Source organism: Gopherus flavomarginatus, chromosome 23 (assembly GCF_025201925.1).
Source record: "Gopherus flavomarginatus isolate rGopFla2 chromosome 23, rGopFla2.mat.asm, whole genome shotgun sequence".
Taxonomy (NCBI): domain Eukaryota; kingdom Metazoa; phylum Chordata; order Testudines; family Testudinidae; genus Gopherus; species Gopherus flavomarginatus.
The window spans coordinates 16,313,177-16,328,545 of NC_066639.1; the positions used below are offsets into that span (position 1 = coordinate 16,313,177).

At 58.6% G+C, this 15,369-nt stretch overlaps 1 protein-coding gene and 1 pseudogene across 2 annotated transcripts; one reads left to right on the top strand and one right to left on the bottom strand.

Annotated features, from left to right (window-relative positions):
- Positions 1–22: 22 nt before the first annotated feature.
- On the top strand, positions 23–3,225 carry UFSP1 (UFM1 specific peptidase 1 (inactive)). Of its 2 annotated transcripts, XR_007771121.1 has the most exons (3): positions 23–55; positions 1,069–2,711; positions 3,135–3,203. XR_007771121.1 is itself a non-coding variant. In XM_050933347.1 (2 exons), exons 1-2 carry the CDS (start codon positions 42–44, stop codon positions 1,760–1,762), a joined length of 708 nt encoding a protein of 235 aa, XP_050789304.1. In that variant the 5' UTR covers positions 23–41; the 3' UTR covers positions 1,763–3,225. The 2 variants fall into 2 exon arrangements, 1 of the variants encoding a protein (XP_050789304.1); XM_050933347.1 differs by having other exon boundaries at positions 1,069–3,225.
- Positions 3,226–11,964: 8,739 nt separating this feature from the next.
- On the bottom strand, positions 11,965–13,868 carry LOC127039567 (N-acetyllactosaminide beta-1,3-N-acetylglucosaminyltransferase 4-like; annotated as a pseudogene).
- Positions 13,869–15,369: the final 1,501 nt, after the last annotated feature.

Here is a 15,369-nt window from a genome sequence, read left to right on the forward strand (position 1 = left end):
GGAATTGTAGGCAGATTCCAGCTCCCTGGGAAACTAGCCACATGGAGGGTGCTGGGTGAGATTTCAGCGGGGAGCCCGGACTCCTGGGTTCTCTCCCTGGCTCTGGGAGGGGAGTGGGGGCTGGTGGGTCAGAGCAGGGGGGGATGGGAGCCAGGACTCCTGGGTTCTCTCCCCGGCTCTGGGAGGGGAGTGGGGGCTGGTGGTTAGAGCAGGGGGGGCTGGGAGCCAGGACTCCTGGGTTCTCTCCCCGGCTCTTGGAGGGGAGTGGGGGCTGGTGGGTTAGAGCAGGGGGGCTGGGAGCCAGGACTCCTGGGTTCTCTCCCTGGCTCTGGGAGGGGAGTGGGGGCTGGTGGGTTAGAGCAGGGGGGGCTGGGAGCCAGGACTCCTGGGTTCTCCCCCTGGCTCTGGGAGGGGAGTGGGGGCTGGTGGGTTAGAGCAGGGGGGGCTGGGAGCCAGGACTCCTGGGTTCTCTCCCATGCCGGAAGGGGAGGGGCCAGCTCTGGGGCTGAGCTGTCACCCAGGAGCATTTCCCTACTGTTAACTCCATTGGGTTGGGCTGGGCTGTACCTTCTCCCCCACCCCCAACGCCCCTTTCTAACCCAGCAGCCCCCACGACCCTGGCACAGATACAACCCAGGAGTCCTGGCTCCCAGCCCCCCCTGCTCTAACCCACCAGCCCCCCACTCCCCTCCCAGAGCCGGGGAGAGAACCCAGGAGTCCTGGCTCCCGGACCCCCTACTCTAACCCACCAGCCCCCCACTCCCCTCTCAGAGCCGGGGAAAGAACCCAGGAGTCCTGGCATTGGTGTCCCTTGCTCACAGCAGAGTTGAGGTGTGATTGCCTTCCCCGCCCCCCGCCATAGGATTCAGCCCTAACCCAGATTCTCCCTCACTCAGTCAGCCCTTCAATTTCAATGACTTAAATTGTTACTACTAGTTACACCTGCCCTGCCCCAGAGGTGGTCACATCTCAGCGCCGGGCGAGGGGTCCCCGGGAAACCAGCTGCCCCGCCCCAGAGGTGGCCGCATCTCAGCACTCGGCTCTAATACATTTTCTCTCTCCCTGCAGGGACGTCCCGAGGTCTCTGCTCCCTAATGTTCACCGGGGCCTCCCCTTTCCGGGCTCCCCAACTCGGGCAGCCCTGGTCTCTGGCTCCTACCTCTATTACCACTATGGCTGCGACGGGGTGGACGACCGGGGTTGGGGCTGCGGCTACCGGACCCTCCAGACCCTCTGCTCCTGGCTGACAGGGGCCGGAGCGGGGCCAGGGGGCTGCCCTCAGCCGGTCCCCACCCTCCTGGCCATCCAGCAGGCCCTGGTGGAGATGGGAGACAAGCCCCCGGCCTTCGCTGGCTCCCAGGACTGGATCGGCACGGTGGAGGCCGGCTTGTGCATGGATCACTTTTTCGGGGTGCCGTGCAAAATTGTGCACAGCCCCCGGGGCAGGGGGCTGGGGGGGCAGGTGGGGGCCTTGTATGCCCATTTCCAGGAGGGTGGGGGGCCTGTGATGCTGGGGGGTGACGCTGATAGCTCCTCCAAGGGGCTACTGGGGGTCTGCTCCGTGCCCACCGGCCACCATCTCCTTGTCCTGGATCCCCACTATTACAGGGGGGCAGGGGGCCTGGGGCGGGAGGGGATGCAGGCAGCGGGGTGGGTGCGTTGGCAGGGCCTGGCCTCCTTCGACCCCGTCTCCTTCTACAATCTCTGCCTGCCGCAGTTCCGGCGGGACGCGGGCGAGGGAGATGGCACCGGTGAAAACTGATCTGCACGAGCGAGCATCGCCCGGATGGCCTCTGAGGGAGTCACTGGGCCCCCGGGAGCTTTGCACAAGGGCGATGTCACTGGGACCCGTGAACATTGGCTTGCACGAGCAAGGGTCACCCGGATGGCTGCCAAGAGATTTCCACAAGGGAGATGTCACTGGGACTCGTGAACCTTGGTTTGCACAAGCAAGAATTGTCCAGAGGGCCACCAAGAGCTTTGCACAAGGGAGATGTCACTGGGACTTGTGAACATTGCTTTGCACAAGTGAGAGTCACCCAGCTGGTCACCAAGGGGGTTGCACAAGTAGGCCATGTGAATTTGGTTTACACAAGCGAGAGTCACTAGACGGCCACCAAGGGCTTTGCACGAGGAAGATGGCACGGGAACTCGTGAACATTGGTTTGCATGAGTGAGAGGAGTTTGCCCAAAGCTGCCACTCTCCTGGCCCGACCTGAGGGAATGACAATTCCCTGCTGATTTTTGGGCCATGTGCCCCCTCCATGCTCCGGGAGGGAATGAACAGAACAGGGCAGATAGCAAGTGATCCATGCCCTGTCGTCCACTCTCGGCTTCGGGCAGGCGGAGGTTTAGGGACACCTGGAGAATGGGAGGGGAAGGAGGGGGGTCGCATCCCTGGCCGTCCTGGCTAATAGCCATTGAGGGACCAGGAACGTCTCCGATTCGTGTTTGACTCCAACGATGCTTTTGGCCTTTGCAGCGTCCTGCAGCGAGGAGTTCCCCAGGTTAACTGTGTGTTGCGTGAAGCAATCCTTCCTTCCTGCTGCCTAGTCACTTCAGCGGGTGACCCCTGGTCCTGGTGTGAGCAGTGAACCATCTCCCACGCTGCCCAAATCGCTTTCACGGCTCATTCAGCCCCCCTGCCTTTTGCACGCTTCCTTCGGGGAACCCGGCCCTCCTGGCGTCGCCAGGAATTAGCGATCCATTCGGTAAGGAAAGAGCGCGTCCTGAGATGAAACGCCCGGGAATCCGGCTGGCCACACCGGACCACCCGCTGGGACAATTTTCTCCCCGCTGCTTGGGGCACAAACCGCGGAGATGCCGGGCTGAACGTGTTCTCAGCTGGGGAGCCCGCTCCGAGCCAGGACCCCTGCCCCCAAAAGGGGCTGTTAAAAGCCAGGAGCCGGGGAACTTGGGGGAGCAAACACTCTCTAAAGGGAAAGCAAGCGGCAGGGGCAGGCCTGGGACAGACCCGGGAACGGACCAGTCCGGGCCCACCCCGCTCCAAAGACTGGGGGCAGTTGCAGGTCTCCGCTGGGGAACTGGAAAGCAAGGGCTGTGGATGGATCTGGGAGCACCCACAGATACATCTCGTGTATTTTTTCCTTTTTAAATGTGCCTTTGCCACCTAGGGAGATTTCCCTGTTACCAGCCGGGCGTTCCTCGACCTTCGCTCTTCTGCCACTTCGGTTGCTGTCAATCCAGTTACAAGGCTTATTGCATCAGGCAGGAAAGGATGAATATCTTCTCTGACACAATCCTCCACCGTGCTAGCGCCGAGACAAACCACCCAGGCCCAAACCCCCTCTCTGTCGGGACAGCAGCTTCGTGGCGTTCTGGGATTCTCTTTGGCTTTTCCTGATTTTCTGAAAGACAAAGAACTGGTTTCTACCCCTTTTTGTGGGTGGGCCGGTGATTGCTTAAAAGATTCCTTTCTTTTACAAATACCCTTGCTGATTGCAGGCAAAACAGAGGAATCGCCCCCATATTTTCCTGTGGGGTGGGGGTTTTTTTGTTCTATAGGCAGGCCGGGTTTTTTAGCCTTTAAGAGTTTTGGAGAAATTGTCAGTCATTATGTTCATGAGGGGACGTGCCTCAGTTTCCCTGCAACAGACCAGGTTTCTCATGGGTTTTTTTTTTCTGATGGATGAAGCGTTAAGTAAGTTTATTCACAGATCATAGCTGGAAGCTTCACCGTCGGGCTTTAAAGGAATTTTTTTCCCCCAAAAAATACACACACGTCCGTTGTTAACAGGCGTACTTACTAACATGAAATGTATCCCACTGTTTAATATTAGACATCGCAGCTATTAAAAGTATCTTGTACGGTGCCTTTTATTCAGAAAGTTTTGTTCTTGAGGCCGGCGTGGTCGCTGTTCTCCGGAAATCGTTGCGAGGGCTTTTTCATTTCATTAGATGCTTGGGGTTTTGGTGGATGAAAAGGGGGTGGGGGGGCCATGCATATTAGCAGCCCCCTTTCGTGCCTCTCTTCAGATTTCAGCACGGTGTGCACGCCTGTCTCAGGGCGGGCAGGGGCAGGGGGTGGGGGGTGTTTAGGGAGACACTGGGGGAAGGGGAGAAGGGGGGCTGTCTCGGGGGGGCAGGGGCTATGGGGAGCAGTGGGAGGTGTGGCGGGAGATCTGTTTATGGGTGAGGTCTTTGGGGGAGACACTGGCGGATCTGGGGGGAGAGGAGAGAGGATATGGGGGCGGTCTCTGGGCGGGCTGTGGGGAGCAGTGGGTGAGGGCTGGGGTGCAGGTGAGGGGTGTCAGAAGATCTGTTTATGGAAGGGATCTTTGAGGAGACTCTAGGAGGAGGGGAGATGGGATATGGGGGAGCTGTCTCTGGGGGCAGGGGCTGTGGAGAGCAGTGGGTGGGGGGTGTCAGGAGATCTGTTTATGGAGGGTGAGTTTGGGGGAAACGGGGATCAGAGGGGAGAGGAGATGGGATACGGGGGGCTGTCTCTGGGGGCAGGGGCTTTGGAGAGCAGTGGGTGGGGGGTGTTTGGAGAGCTGTTTATGAAGGGGGTCTTTGGGGAGACACTAGGGGATCTGGGGGAGAGGAGAGGATATGGGGGTGGTCTTTGGGGGGCAGGGGTGGGGGTTATCAGGAGATCTGTTTATGGAGGGGGTCTTTGGGGAGACACTGGGGATCTGGGGGGAGAGGAGAGAGGATATGGGGGCAGTCTCTGGGGGGCAGGAGTGGGGGAGTGTCAGGAGATCTGTTTATGGAGGGGGTCTTTGGGGAGACGGGGCCAGGGCTGTGTGGAGCAGTGGGTGGGGGATGTTGGGAGATCTGTTTTTGGAGGGGATGTTTGGAGGAGATACTAGCAGATCTAGGGAGTGAGGCGATGGGATATGGGGGGCAAGGGTTGTGGGAAGCAGTGGGTCGGGTGGTGGGAGACCAGTTTATGGAGGGGGTCTTTGGGGAGACTGAGGGAGGGGAGATGGGATATGGGGGGCTGTCTCTGGGGGGCAGGGGGTGTTGGGAGCAGTGGGTGGGGGATGTCAGGAGATCTGTTTGTGGAGGGTGAGTTTGGGGAAAACATGGGGGGATCGGAGGGGAGGGGAGATGGGATACGGGGGGCTGCCTCTGGGAGGCAGGGGGTGTTGGGAGAGTTGTTTATGGAGGGGATCTTTGGGGAGACTGGGGAGAGGGGAGGCTGTTTCGGGGGGGCAGGGGCTGAGGGGAGCGGTGACCCTTCCTCTGCTGGCTCCTAATTTGAGCCTTTGGGGTCCAGGTAGGTTGTTGGCTGGCCAGGTCGCTTCATTATCTGCGGCTCCTCTGGGCCGTTCTGTCCTTCCTCCGTTCGGGCGGTCGCTGTCCTGTTTTGGGCCACTTTTTTTTTATATCAGCGCCTAGTCCCATCGAGCCCCGGCCTATTTTTTCACAGTTGTTGTCCGGTCACCCTACACACATTGACACATTAATTTATACGCACACGTTCTTTTTTTCTTAACATCTCTTACCCGGGTTTAATTTTACACAGGTTACATTTCAGGGCAGTTAAGTTCCAGTAGAAATCCCCTGATGTTTTTAGCTAATTTTGACTAAATCGTTCATAATCAAATGATTTATGGCTTAGTTACAGCTGTTGCTTTGGAAAAAGGTCATTTCTCCTTCTCAGCGGCTGCGAAGCAACCAAGAATTCTCTTCCCACAACACTTTTCTGTTTTCACAAGGGGCAATCCCCTCGCTCTCTGTCCTTTGTGACAAGCCCCGGTGCCAGCACGGTCTGCGTATTTATTCAAGGGACACCCTCATAGGACCTAACCTTGTCACCTGCACATCTACGTGTGTGATCCATGCCATTGTCATGGAGTTTGGGGGGTCAGGGCCTTGCACCCCCAGCTTTCTGCGATCCACTGAGACTCTCAGCCAGGTGGTAAAACAGAAGGTTTATTTAGACGTCAGGAACACCTTCCAAATCAGAGCTCGCAGGTACAGACAACAGGACCCCCTCCGTCAGGTCCATCCTGCAGGGGCCAGGAGGTCTGTCTGGGCTCCCCTCCACCCCTGCCCCTTGCACACCCCTGCCCTTTAAGGCTCTGCAACGATCACGTACGCTGATCTCCCCCACCTAGATACTTAAGAAATGCACAGGGGGAAACTGAGGCAGCCACACAGTATTCAGAGAAAATATTAAGAACAGTCCCACTTTGTCACCGCCATCATGTGCCAGCAATGCCCCTCTGCCCTGGACATTGGCCAGACCGGACAGGCCCTAGGTGAAAGAATAAATGGACCCAAATCGGCCATCAGGAATCATAACATTCGAAAACCAGTCGGAGACCACGTCAGTCTCCCTGGCCCCTCAATGACAGAGCTGCAAGGGGCCATTCTTCAACCAGAAAAAAATGTCAATCAGACTTCGATGAGAACTGGACGTGAGTTGCCAACTGGACACCATCAAATGAGGCCTGAAGAAAGACGGGGAGCGGCTGGGTCTCTTTCTATAAGTATATAACTAAACTATTGTTGTGCCAAAGTAAATAAAGTTTTTAAAATGTTTTAAGCAGCTTCATTTAAAATTAAATTAAAATGCAGAGCCCCCCGCAGCGGTGGCCAGGACCGGGGCAGGGTGACTGCCACTGAAAACCAGCTTGCATGCCATAGGTTGCCTACCCCTCTGCTAGGATATATATTCTGCTTACTGTGTTTTCCACTCCATGCCTCAGACGAAGTGGGTTTCAGCTCCCGGAAGCGTATGCCCAAATAAATGCATTGGTCTCTAAGGTGCCACCAGGAGTCCTCGTTGTTCTCTCATTAAATCACTTGCTTATTTCCCCAAATGACCCCTCCGTCAGCTCAGATCTCCCCGTTCCCTCCCTCTCTCTCGCAGACCCTGGGGGCCAGGCCAGTCCTCACTTACAGACAAACCCCTGAACCTGAGGCAAATACCAGCAACCACCCACCACCCTGCGGAAACACTAACCCAAGAACCAATCCCTGTAGCCGGGGCCGGCTTTACGAACTGCGGGGCCTGAGTCGAATACCCTGTGGTGGGCTGGGGCTTCGGCGGCACCGAAGGACCCCCCTGCTACCAAAATGCCACCGAAGACCCCCACAGCAGACCCCCCCCACCGCTGAAGACCCCCCCAGAGCAGACCCTCCGCTGCTGAAATGCCGAAGACCCCTGGAGTGGACCCCCTGCTGCCAAAATGCTGCCAAAGACCCCTGGAGCAGATGCCCCCCACTGCTGAAGACCCCCGGAGTGGACCCCCCGCTGCCGACATGCCGCCAAACACCCCTGGAGCAGACCCCCTTGCTGATGAAATGCTGAAGACCCCCAGCATGGACCCCCCCGCCGCTGAAATGACATCCAAGACCCCCGGAGTGGACCTCCTCGCCGCTGAAGACCCCTGGAGCAGACCCGCCGTTGCCAAAGACCCCTGGAGCAGACCCCCCCCGCTGCCAAAATGCTGCCAAAGACCCTCGGAGGGGACCCCCCACCACTGAAGACCCCCGGAGCGGACCCTCCCCCACTGCCGAAATGCCTCAAAGACCCTCCGAGAGGACCCCCCATCGCTAAAGACCCCCTGGAGCGGACCCCCTTGCTGATGAAATGCTTTAGACCCCCAGCATGGACCCCCCCCGCCGCTGAAATGCCATCCAAGACCCCCGGAGTGGACCTCCTCGCCGCTGAAGACCCCTGGAGCAGACCCGCCGTTGCCAAAGACCCCTGGAGCAGACCCCCCCCCCGCTGCCAAAATGCTGCCAAAGACCCTCGGAGGGGACCCCCCACCACTGAAGACCCCCGGAGTGGACCCTCCCCCACTGCCGAAATGCCTCAAAGACCCTCGGAGAGGACCCACCACCACCAAAGACCCCTGCAGCAGACCCCTCACTGACAAAATGCCGCCAAAGACCCTCAGAGAGGACCCCCCGGAGTAGACACATCTCCCGCTGAAATGCCGCCGAAGACCCCCCGGAGCAGAGCCCCCCGCCGGCGAAATGCCGCCGAAGACCCTCAGAGAGGACCCCCCGGAGTAGACACATCTCCCGCTGAAATGCCGCCGAAGACCCCCCGGAGCAGAGCCCCCGCCGGCGAAATGCTGCCGAAGACCCTCAGAGAGGACACCCCGCCGCTAAAAACCCCCGGAGCGTATCTCTGCCGCCGAGGACCCCCCGGGAGCAGAGCCCCCCGCTGCCAAAATACCACCGAAGACCCCCTAGAGCAGAGCCCCCCGCCGCCAAAGACCCCCGGAGCGGACCCCCCCCACCGCTGAAATGCCTCTGAAGACCCCCCGGAGTGGATCCCTGCCGCCAAGGACTCCCGGAGGAGAGCCCCCCGCTGCCGAAATGCCGCCGAGGACCCCCGGAGCAGACCGCCACTGGGTGAGTAAAAAAACCATTAAAAAGGTGCCTAAGGGACAGGGCCCTGGCATGGGCCCCGATTCCTGGGAATCGGGCGAATCGCCCTAAAGCCGGCCCTGCCTGTAACAAACCCCATTGTCTACGCTGTCCCTATATCTGCTCCAGCGCCGCCCTCAGAGGACCCCGCCACCCCAGCCCGGCCGTCAGGGGTTCATTCATCTGCACATCGACCAATGTGATATGTGCCAGCAATGCCTCTCTGCCGTGTGCATTGGCCAGACCGGACAGTCCCTATGTAAATGGACACAAATTGGCCATCAGGAACGGTAACATACAAAAGCCGGTAGGTGAACACTTCAGCCTCCCTGGACATTCGATCATAGATTTAGAAGTAACTATTCTCGAACCAAAAAAACTTCAGAAACAGACTTCAAAGAGAAACAGACGAATGAAAATTCTTCCGCACGTTTAACACCGTTAATTTGGGCTTTAACAGGGAGTGGCTGGCTCGTTACAAAAGCTGCTTTGCCCCTCCAAAAATTGACGCCTCCACATCTAGCATTGGGAGTGGGACCACCTCTGCCCCGACCGAATCAGCCCCGTGGACACTGGTTTCCCCGCTTGCGAGGGAACTCCCGTCTCTTCACGTGTCAGGATGTAATGCCTGCAGCTGTAACGTTCACCCCGTGCATCTGAAGAACTGAGGTTTTGTTTGGTATTTTTTTTACCCACGAAAGCTTGTGCCCAAATAAATCTGTTTGTCTTTAAGGGGCCACTGGCCTCCTCGTTGTTTTTGTGGCGACAGCCTCACCCGGCTGCCCCCCGATACTTGACACCCTTCCAAGTATCATCCCAGGGATCTGAAACGCCCCAGGCCTGCGCTTCCTTGCCGGGGGGATCATTCCCTGCAATTTTCAGCCGGCCTGACGCCCAGCGCACTGCTATGATTTACCACCTTTCTCGGCACCTTGCTGCCGGGTTTCCACTTTGCTTTGACGACCGGTAACCTCCTCCCCTCAACTCGACGGACCCGCCCACACACTGCCCCTGGGTGCCTGGGCAACCCTCCCAATCCCTGGGGGGGCGCTTTTACGGCCTCCCCCATCTCCCCACCAGTTTATTAATAAACTCCTTAATCAGGGTTGCAGGATCTGGCCCATTCGACTTACTCATCGAATCCATGACGAGCCGGGGTGATTAGAATCATAGGGGTGGGAACTGAGTTGCTACAGATAATTCTTTCCTGGGTGCCGGCTGGTGAGTCTCTCCCGTTTAGCCGATCGCCATATCTGGGGTCGGGAAGGAATTTGCCTCCAGGGCAGATTGGCAGAGGCCCTGGGGGGGTTTTCATCTTCCTCTGCAGCGTGGGGCACGGGTCACTTGCTGGAGGATCCTCTGCACCTTGGGGTCTTTGAACCACGATTTGAGGACTTCAGTGACTCGGACATAGGTTAGGAGTTTGGTATAGGAGTGGGTGGGTGAGATTTCTGGGGCCTGCATTGTGCAGGAGGTCAGACTGGATGATCATAATGGGCCTTTCTGACCTTAAAGTCTATGAATCTATAGACCATCAGGGTCGGAAGGGACCTCAGGAGGGATCTACTCCAACCCCCTGCTCAAAGCAGGACCAATCCCCAACTAAATCATCCAACCCCCAACTCAATCAACCAACCCCCAACTCAATCATCCCCCAACTCAATCAACCAACCCCCAACTCAATCAGGCACGGCTCACCCCTGGGATCCTCTTCGTGACGCCAGCCAGTGGAAGACGAACACGCGGAGTTGAGTTGATGGGTTTCTTTATGGTTCCCCTCGACCCAATTGCCGAGCAAGCCCCCGGCGGATAATTACATCGCCCGCTTTTTAGTGACAGTGACTATGTAAATACCCACACTCACTACACCGCCCCCCCAAAAACTCTCCTTTGATCATGTGAACGCCCATGGCAGGAATAGTAATAGCTACGTACGGAATATAATTAAACCCGCCCCTTTTATAGCATTAAGCATCTTATACAGACATTTTTTTCCTTGGCTGGTACATTTCTTTTCAGTAATTGTAGCCACAAGTTCCTCTGAATCAGCCGTTCCCAGGGGAGGGAGGGAGGGAAGGGTCCAGGACCCCGAGTACGGTTATGTCTCTGGGAAAGGAAGAGGGGGGTCTTGCTCCCCGTCGTCACAGAAAGAGGATCCTTCAGACAACCACATTCCTCATGCAGCCGCTGTGCTGATCTGTCCTTGACACGCAGAAGTGGAGGGAAAAAGTTGGCAACTTTAGCTATTGAGCGGTGCCTGCTCCGAAGTATGGGTTTACTTAACCCTGACGTACCCCCGACACAACCCCGTCACCACCGTGAACTCCTGGCACCCGGGCTCTCCAGCCGATCTCACCAGGGCGCAGTGCGGGAGGGGCTCTCGCCCAGAAACAGCCTCCTGCCCTCTTTGGTGTCTCTGACCCGGGCGGGTTCAAACAGCAAGGAGAGAGCCAGACATGCTAGCCCAGTGGGTCCCCAACCTTTTCCACCCGGCGGGCACCATGGAGGACTGGGGCGGTGGACAAGCGTCCACCGAAATGCCACCCACAAGCAGCGTCAGCCAGAGGCGGCGCTGCCGAAATCTGGGCAGCGTTTCGGCAGATGCACATCAGCCAGCCGGTGCGCGGATGCACTTAGACGCCTTGGCGGGTGCCATGGCGCCCGCGGGCACTGCGCTGGGGACCCTTGCGCTAGCCTATTGCAAGCCAGACCAAGGTCTAATCCATGCCCCCCAACACTGCAGACATTAACCCAAAACTGCTTAGCAGGTCGCCTGGATCCAGCACCCAGACCCCCCAGCTCCCAACGGGGTCCGAACCCCAAATCAATCCATTTTACCCTGTATAAAGCTTATACAGGGGAAACACAAATTGTCCACCCCCTATAACGCTGATAGCGAGAGATGCAGCTGTTTGCTCCCCCACAAATTCATCCCTTCGGGTTTATTAACAAACAAAAGTGATTTTATGAAGTATAAAAGGGAGGATTTAAGTGGTGTCAAGTAACAACAGACCGAATGAAGTCACCCAGCAAAACAACACAAAACCATGCGAGTCTGAGCTTGATACAGTAAGAAACTGATTACAGGGACATCTCCCCCTCAGAGATGTGCCAATCACCTCCTTTCTAGTCTGGGCCCAGTCCTCTCCCCTGGCACAGCCCTTGTTCCAGCTCAGATGGGAGCTTGGGGATTTCGGATGACGGCCGCCCCCTTTCTTCTGTTCCACCCCCTTCTATAGCTTTGGCACCAGACAGGAATCCCTCTGGGTCCCCCCCCATCCTTCTCAATGGCAAAGCCCCAGTTTTAAGATGGATTCCAGTCCCGGATGACATGGTCACATGTCCTGGGAGACCCCCCCACCCAGGCCTCCATTCTTCCCGGCCTGACCCCACAGGAAGCCATTTACAGGGAATTGTCCTGGTCCATGGGAGCCATCAAGATCCTAAGCCGCCATTAACGGCCCACCCTTGGCACAGTTACAATAGGACCTCAGAGTTATAGTTTATATTCCTGGCTCCAGAGGACAGGGAGTGGGGAGTTGGATAGGGGGTGGGTCCTGGGGGATCCCAGGACGGGGTGGTCAGGGGACAAGGAGCAGGTGGGTTGGATAGGGGGTGGGGTCCCGGGGGAATCCCGGGAGCGGGGCGGTCAGGGGACAAGGAGCAGGTGGGTTGGATAGGGAGTAGGGCTCCCGGGAAGGAACAGTCAGGAGACAAGGAACAGGGGGGGTTGGATGGGTTGAGGGTCCTCAGGGGGGGCAGGAAGTGAGAGGGGGCAGAAAGGGGGCAGGGGCCAGGCTGTTTGGGGAGGCACAGCCTTCCCTACCCGGCCCCTCATACCCGTTTCGAACCCCGATGTGGCCCTCGGGCCGAAAAGTTTGCCCACCCCTGCTCTAGAGTGTAACAGATTATTTTCTTGCTGCCTAGGCCGGCGTCTTTTATCCCCGTGAGGCTGGGCTGGGTTTCTCCCATCCACGCCCTGATGAGGTGTGAACTGCTCCTCTGCTCTCGGCGAGTTTCTGCCTGGGCTTGCTTCAAGCCTCGAGGACACACGTTCAGGCTCGTAATTATATACATGAAATTATAACCTAGAACCTTTCTATAACATCCCTGTAACCACCACGCTGAGTGCATCAGGAGCCTGCCGAAGATACCTGCCGTGACAAACTCTGCATTGGATACCACCCAATCATTTTACAACCATGAACGCGGGGGTGCTGGGAGTTCCCCCGAAGTACAGAGCATCAGACTCACCCTGCCACTCCCCGGTGGTCGGCACCCCCTAGAGGGGACAGGCCCCTGCCCCATTCCTGCACCTCTAAGAGGGGAGAGGCCCCGTCACATTGCACCGTCGCTCCTCGTACAACCCCCTCCACACCTCCTCCACCCTGCCCAGTGACACCCCATGCACCACGCAGGCCCCCCCATACAGACACAGCTCGTCCTTCATGCCGTACACCCGGAATTGGGCGTCGTGCCGGTACCACAGCCAGCGCCAGGAAGCCGAAGTAAACGTTGTCCAGTGGGAAGACGGGGATGCGCTCGGAGGCCGTGGCCATGCCCAGGACGCTGGCGCTGGGCATAAGGAACCCGCCCCCGGAGGGGAAGTCGGGGTATTTGGCCTGGGGGAACAGGGCGGAGGAGACGCGATATTTCGTGGTTCTCATCACGGCTGCATGGCGCTGGATGTTGCTGTGGATGACGTGGGAGGCGTTGGGTGTCTGGCGCAGGTAGGCCACCAGGGCGGGGGGGTTCACAAACTCCTCGTCGTCCCCTGGGGGAGAAAAAAAAGATGCTGAGGGGGTGCAGCTCGGGACTGAATGTCCTCCCCAGAGCCAGGGAGAGAACCCAGGAGTCCTGGCTCCCAGCCCCCCCTGCTCTCACCCATCAGCCCCCACTCCCCTCCCAGAGCCGGGATGAGGACCCAGGCGTCCGGGCTCACCTTTGAAGATGAAATCCGCCTGCCCGCAGCGCGCCCCCACCCAGCACAGTAAGCACCGCTCCTTGAGCGACAGGTTGTGGTGGCTCTCGCCGATATCCCACAGGGCCACATCCCCAAACTCCTCACTCTCCTCCTCCAGCAGGGCCATGTGCTGGGGCTCAGGGGACACCCCCATGAGGAAGATGGCTTGGACCCGGTAGCCCTCCAGCACCCCGGGCCGGGCCCACATGTGGCGGGCGGTGGCCCGTCTGGCGCTGGACGCTGGGTGGTATTTCACAGCCAGGAGCAGCAGGGGCGGCCCCGGGGGCCCGGTGCAAACCCCGTCCCCTGGGACCAGCTCCCGGCACCGGTAGCTCTGCAGCTGGGAGAACTCGGCCCGGAAGGCGGCGTAATCCAAGCGGATGGTGAAGGTCTCTTCGGGCTGCTCCACCGAGCCGGGGCTGGGGCCGGGGATGCCCTGTGGGGTCTGCCCCAGTCGGATCCTCACGGCGGGAAACAGCCAAAAAAACCCGCCGATCAGGAGGAGCAGGAGCAGGATCCGAATCAGGATCCCGGCGTCCCAGGGCTTCATCTCCGCTCCCCTTGGGGCTCGGCCAAAAGTGGAGAAGAAAAAAAAAATCCCATTGGAAACTAGCCCACGGTGTGTCATACAAACACTGGTGGAGGATTGAATATGGAACCCAGGAGTCCTGGCTTCCAGCCCCCACTGCTCTAGCCCACCAGCCCCCAGTCCCCTCCCAGAGCCAGGGAGAGAACCCAGGAGTCCTGGCTCCCAGCCCCCCCTGCTCTAACCCACCAGCCCCCACTCCCCTCCCAGAGCCAGGGAGAGAACCCAGGAGTCCTGGCTCCCAGCCCCCCCTGCTCTTACCCACCAGCCACCCCTCCCAGAGCCAGGGAGAGAACCCAGGAGTCCTGGCTCCCAGCACACCCTGCTCTAACCCACCCGACCCCATTCCCCTCCGCCAGCTGGGGAGAGGACCCAGGCATCCAGGCTCACCTTTGGAGATGAATTCAGCCTGCATCCTGTGCGCCCCTGTGACGAAGTGGGAATGTTCTTAATGTTTCCTCTGAATACTGTGTGGGTGCCTCAGTTTCCCCTATGCAGTTCTTAAGTATCTAGGTGGTGGGATACGGGGCTGTGGTTGGTGCAGACCCCTAGGCAGGTGTGATGGTGTCTGCAGAGCGAATGGCCAACGCCTTGTGTCCTGGCAACTGCTGGCCTGGGCCCCTCCCTTGCAAAGGTGCCAGCTGAAGGGCAAAGAGATCAGGTGGCCTCCTGGCCCAGGAGAGAGAAAAGCAGAGGAGGGGCTGGGGAGTTTCGCTTTACAGCTGGCAGGGGAAATGGAGGGGGGCCAGGCGGGGCTCTGGCCTCTCTGCCCACCCCCGAAATTGGACCCAGCTGAGGGGGTCCTGTTTTCTGTACCTACAAGCTCTGTTCTGGACTGTGTTCCTGTCGGCTAATAAACCTTCTGTTTTCCCCCCCAGGACCCCGCTTGGGCACCGAGGGGCAGGGGATGGTGGATGCTCCAGTGTCAGACCCAGGACGGTGAAGCCGTGTGAGCTTCTTGCCCTGGAGACAGCCTGCTCCCAGAGAGGAGGCTCCCACAGAGTCCTGCCCTGCTTTGTGGGGGGCAGTGCCGGGGGACTCCTGGAGAAGTGGGGCAATGCTCTGGCACTGCTCCCCACGACACAGCCACAACCGGGCACAGGAAGAGCCCGGGGCAGGCGCGCAGGGAGGTGCTACGCAGGATCCGGGGGGAGAGACCTGGTTCCAAACACTGGTGGTGCCAGGCCCCCAGCCCTGAATCTTCCTGGACCCCGGACACCACTAACGGACCTTGCTATATTCAGGGAAGAAAACCCGAATGTCCCAATTACTGCCTGGGGGAATTCTGCGCCCCCCCAAAAGGAACGATTCTGCGCAGTCTGGTTTCAAATCCTGCACCTTTTGTGTGTCAGAAATAACACGATCGAATCGCGCCCGTTTCAGTTATTGCAAAATCCCCGTCAGCAAGTGTGTCGGTAACAATACAGCCAACAGAAAGGAGGCAGGAAATGCTTTTTTTGACAAA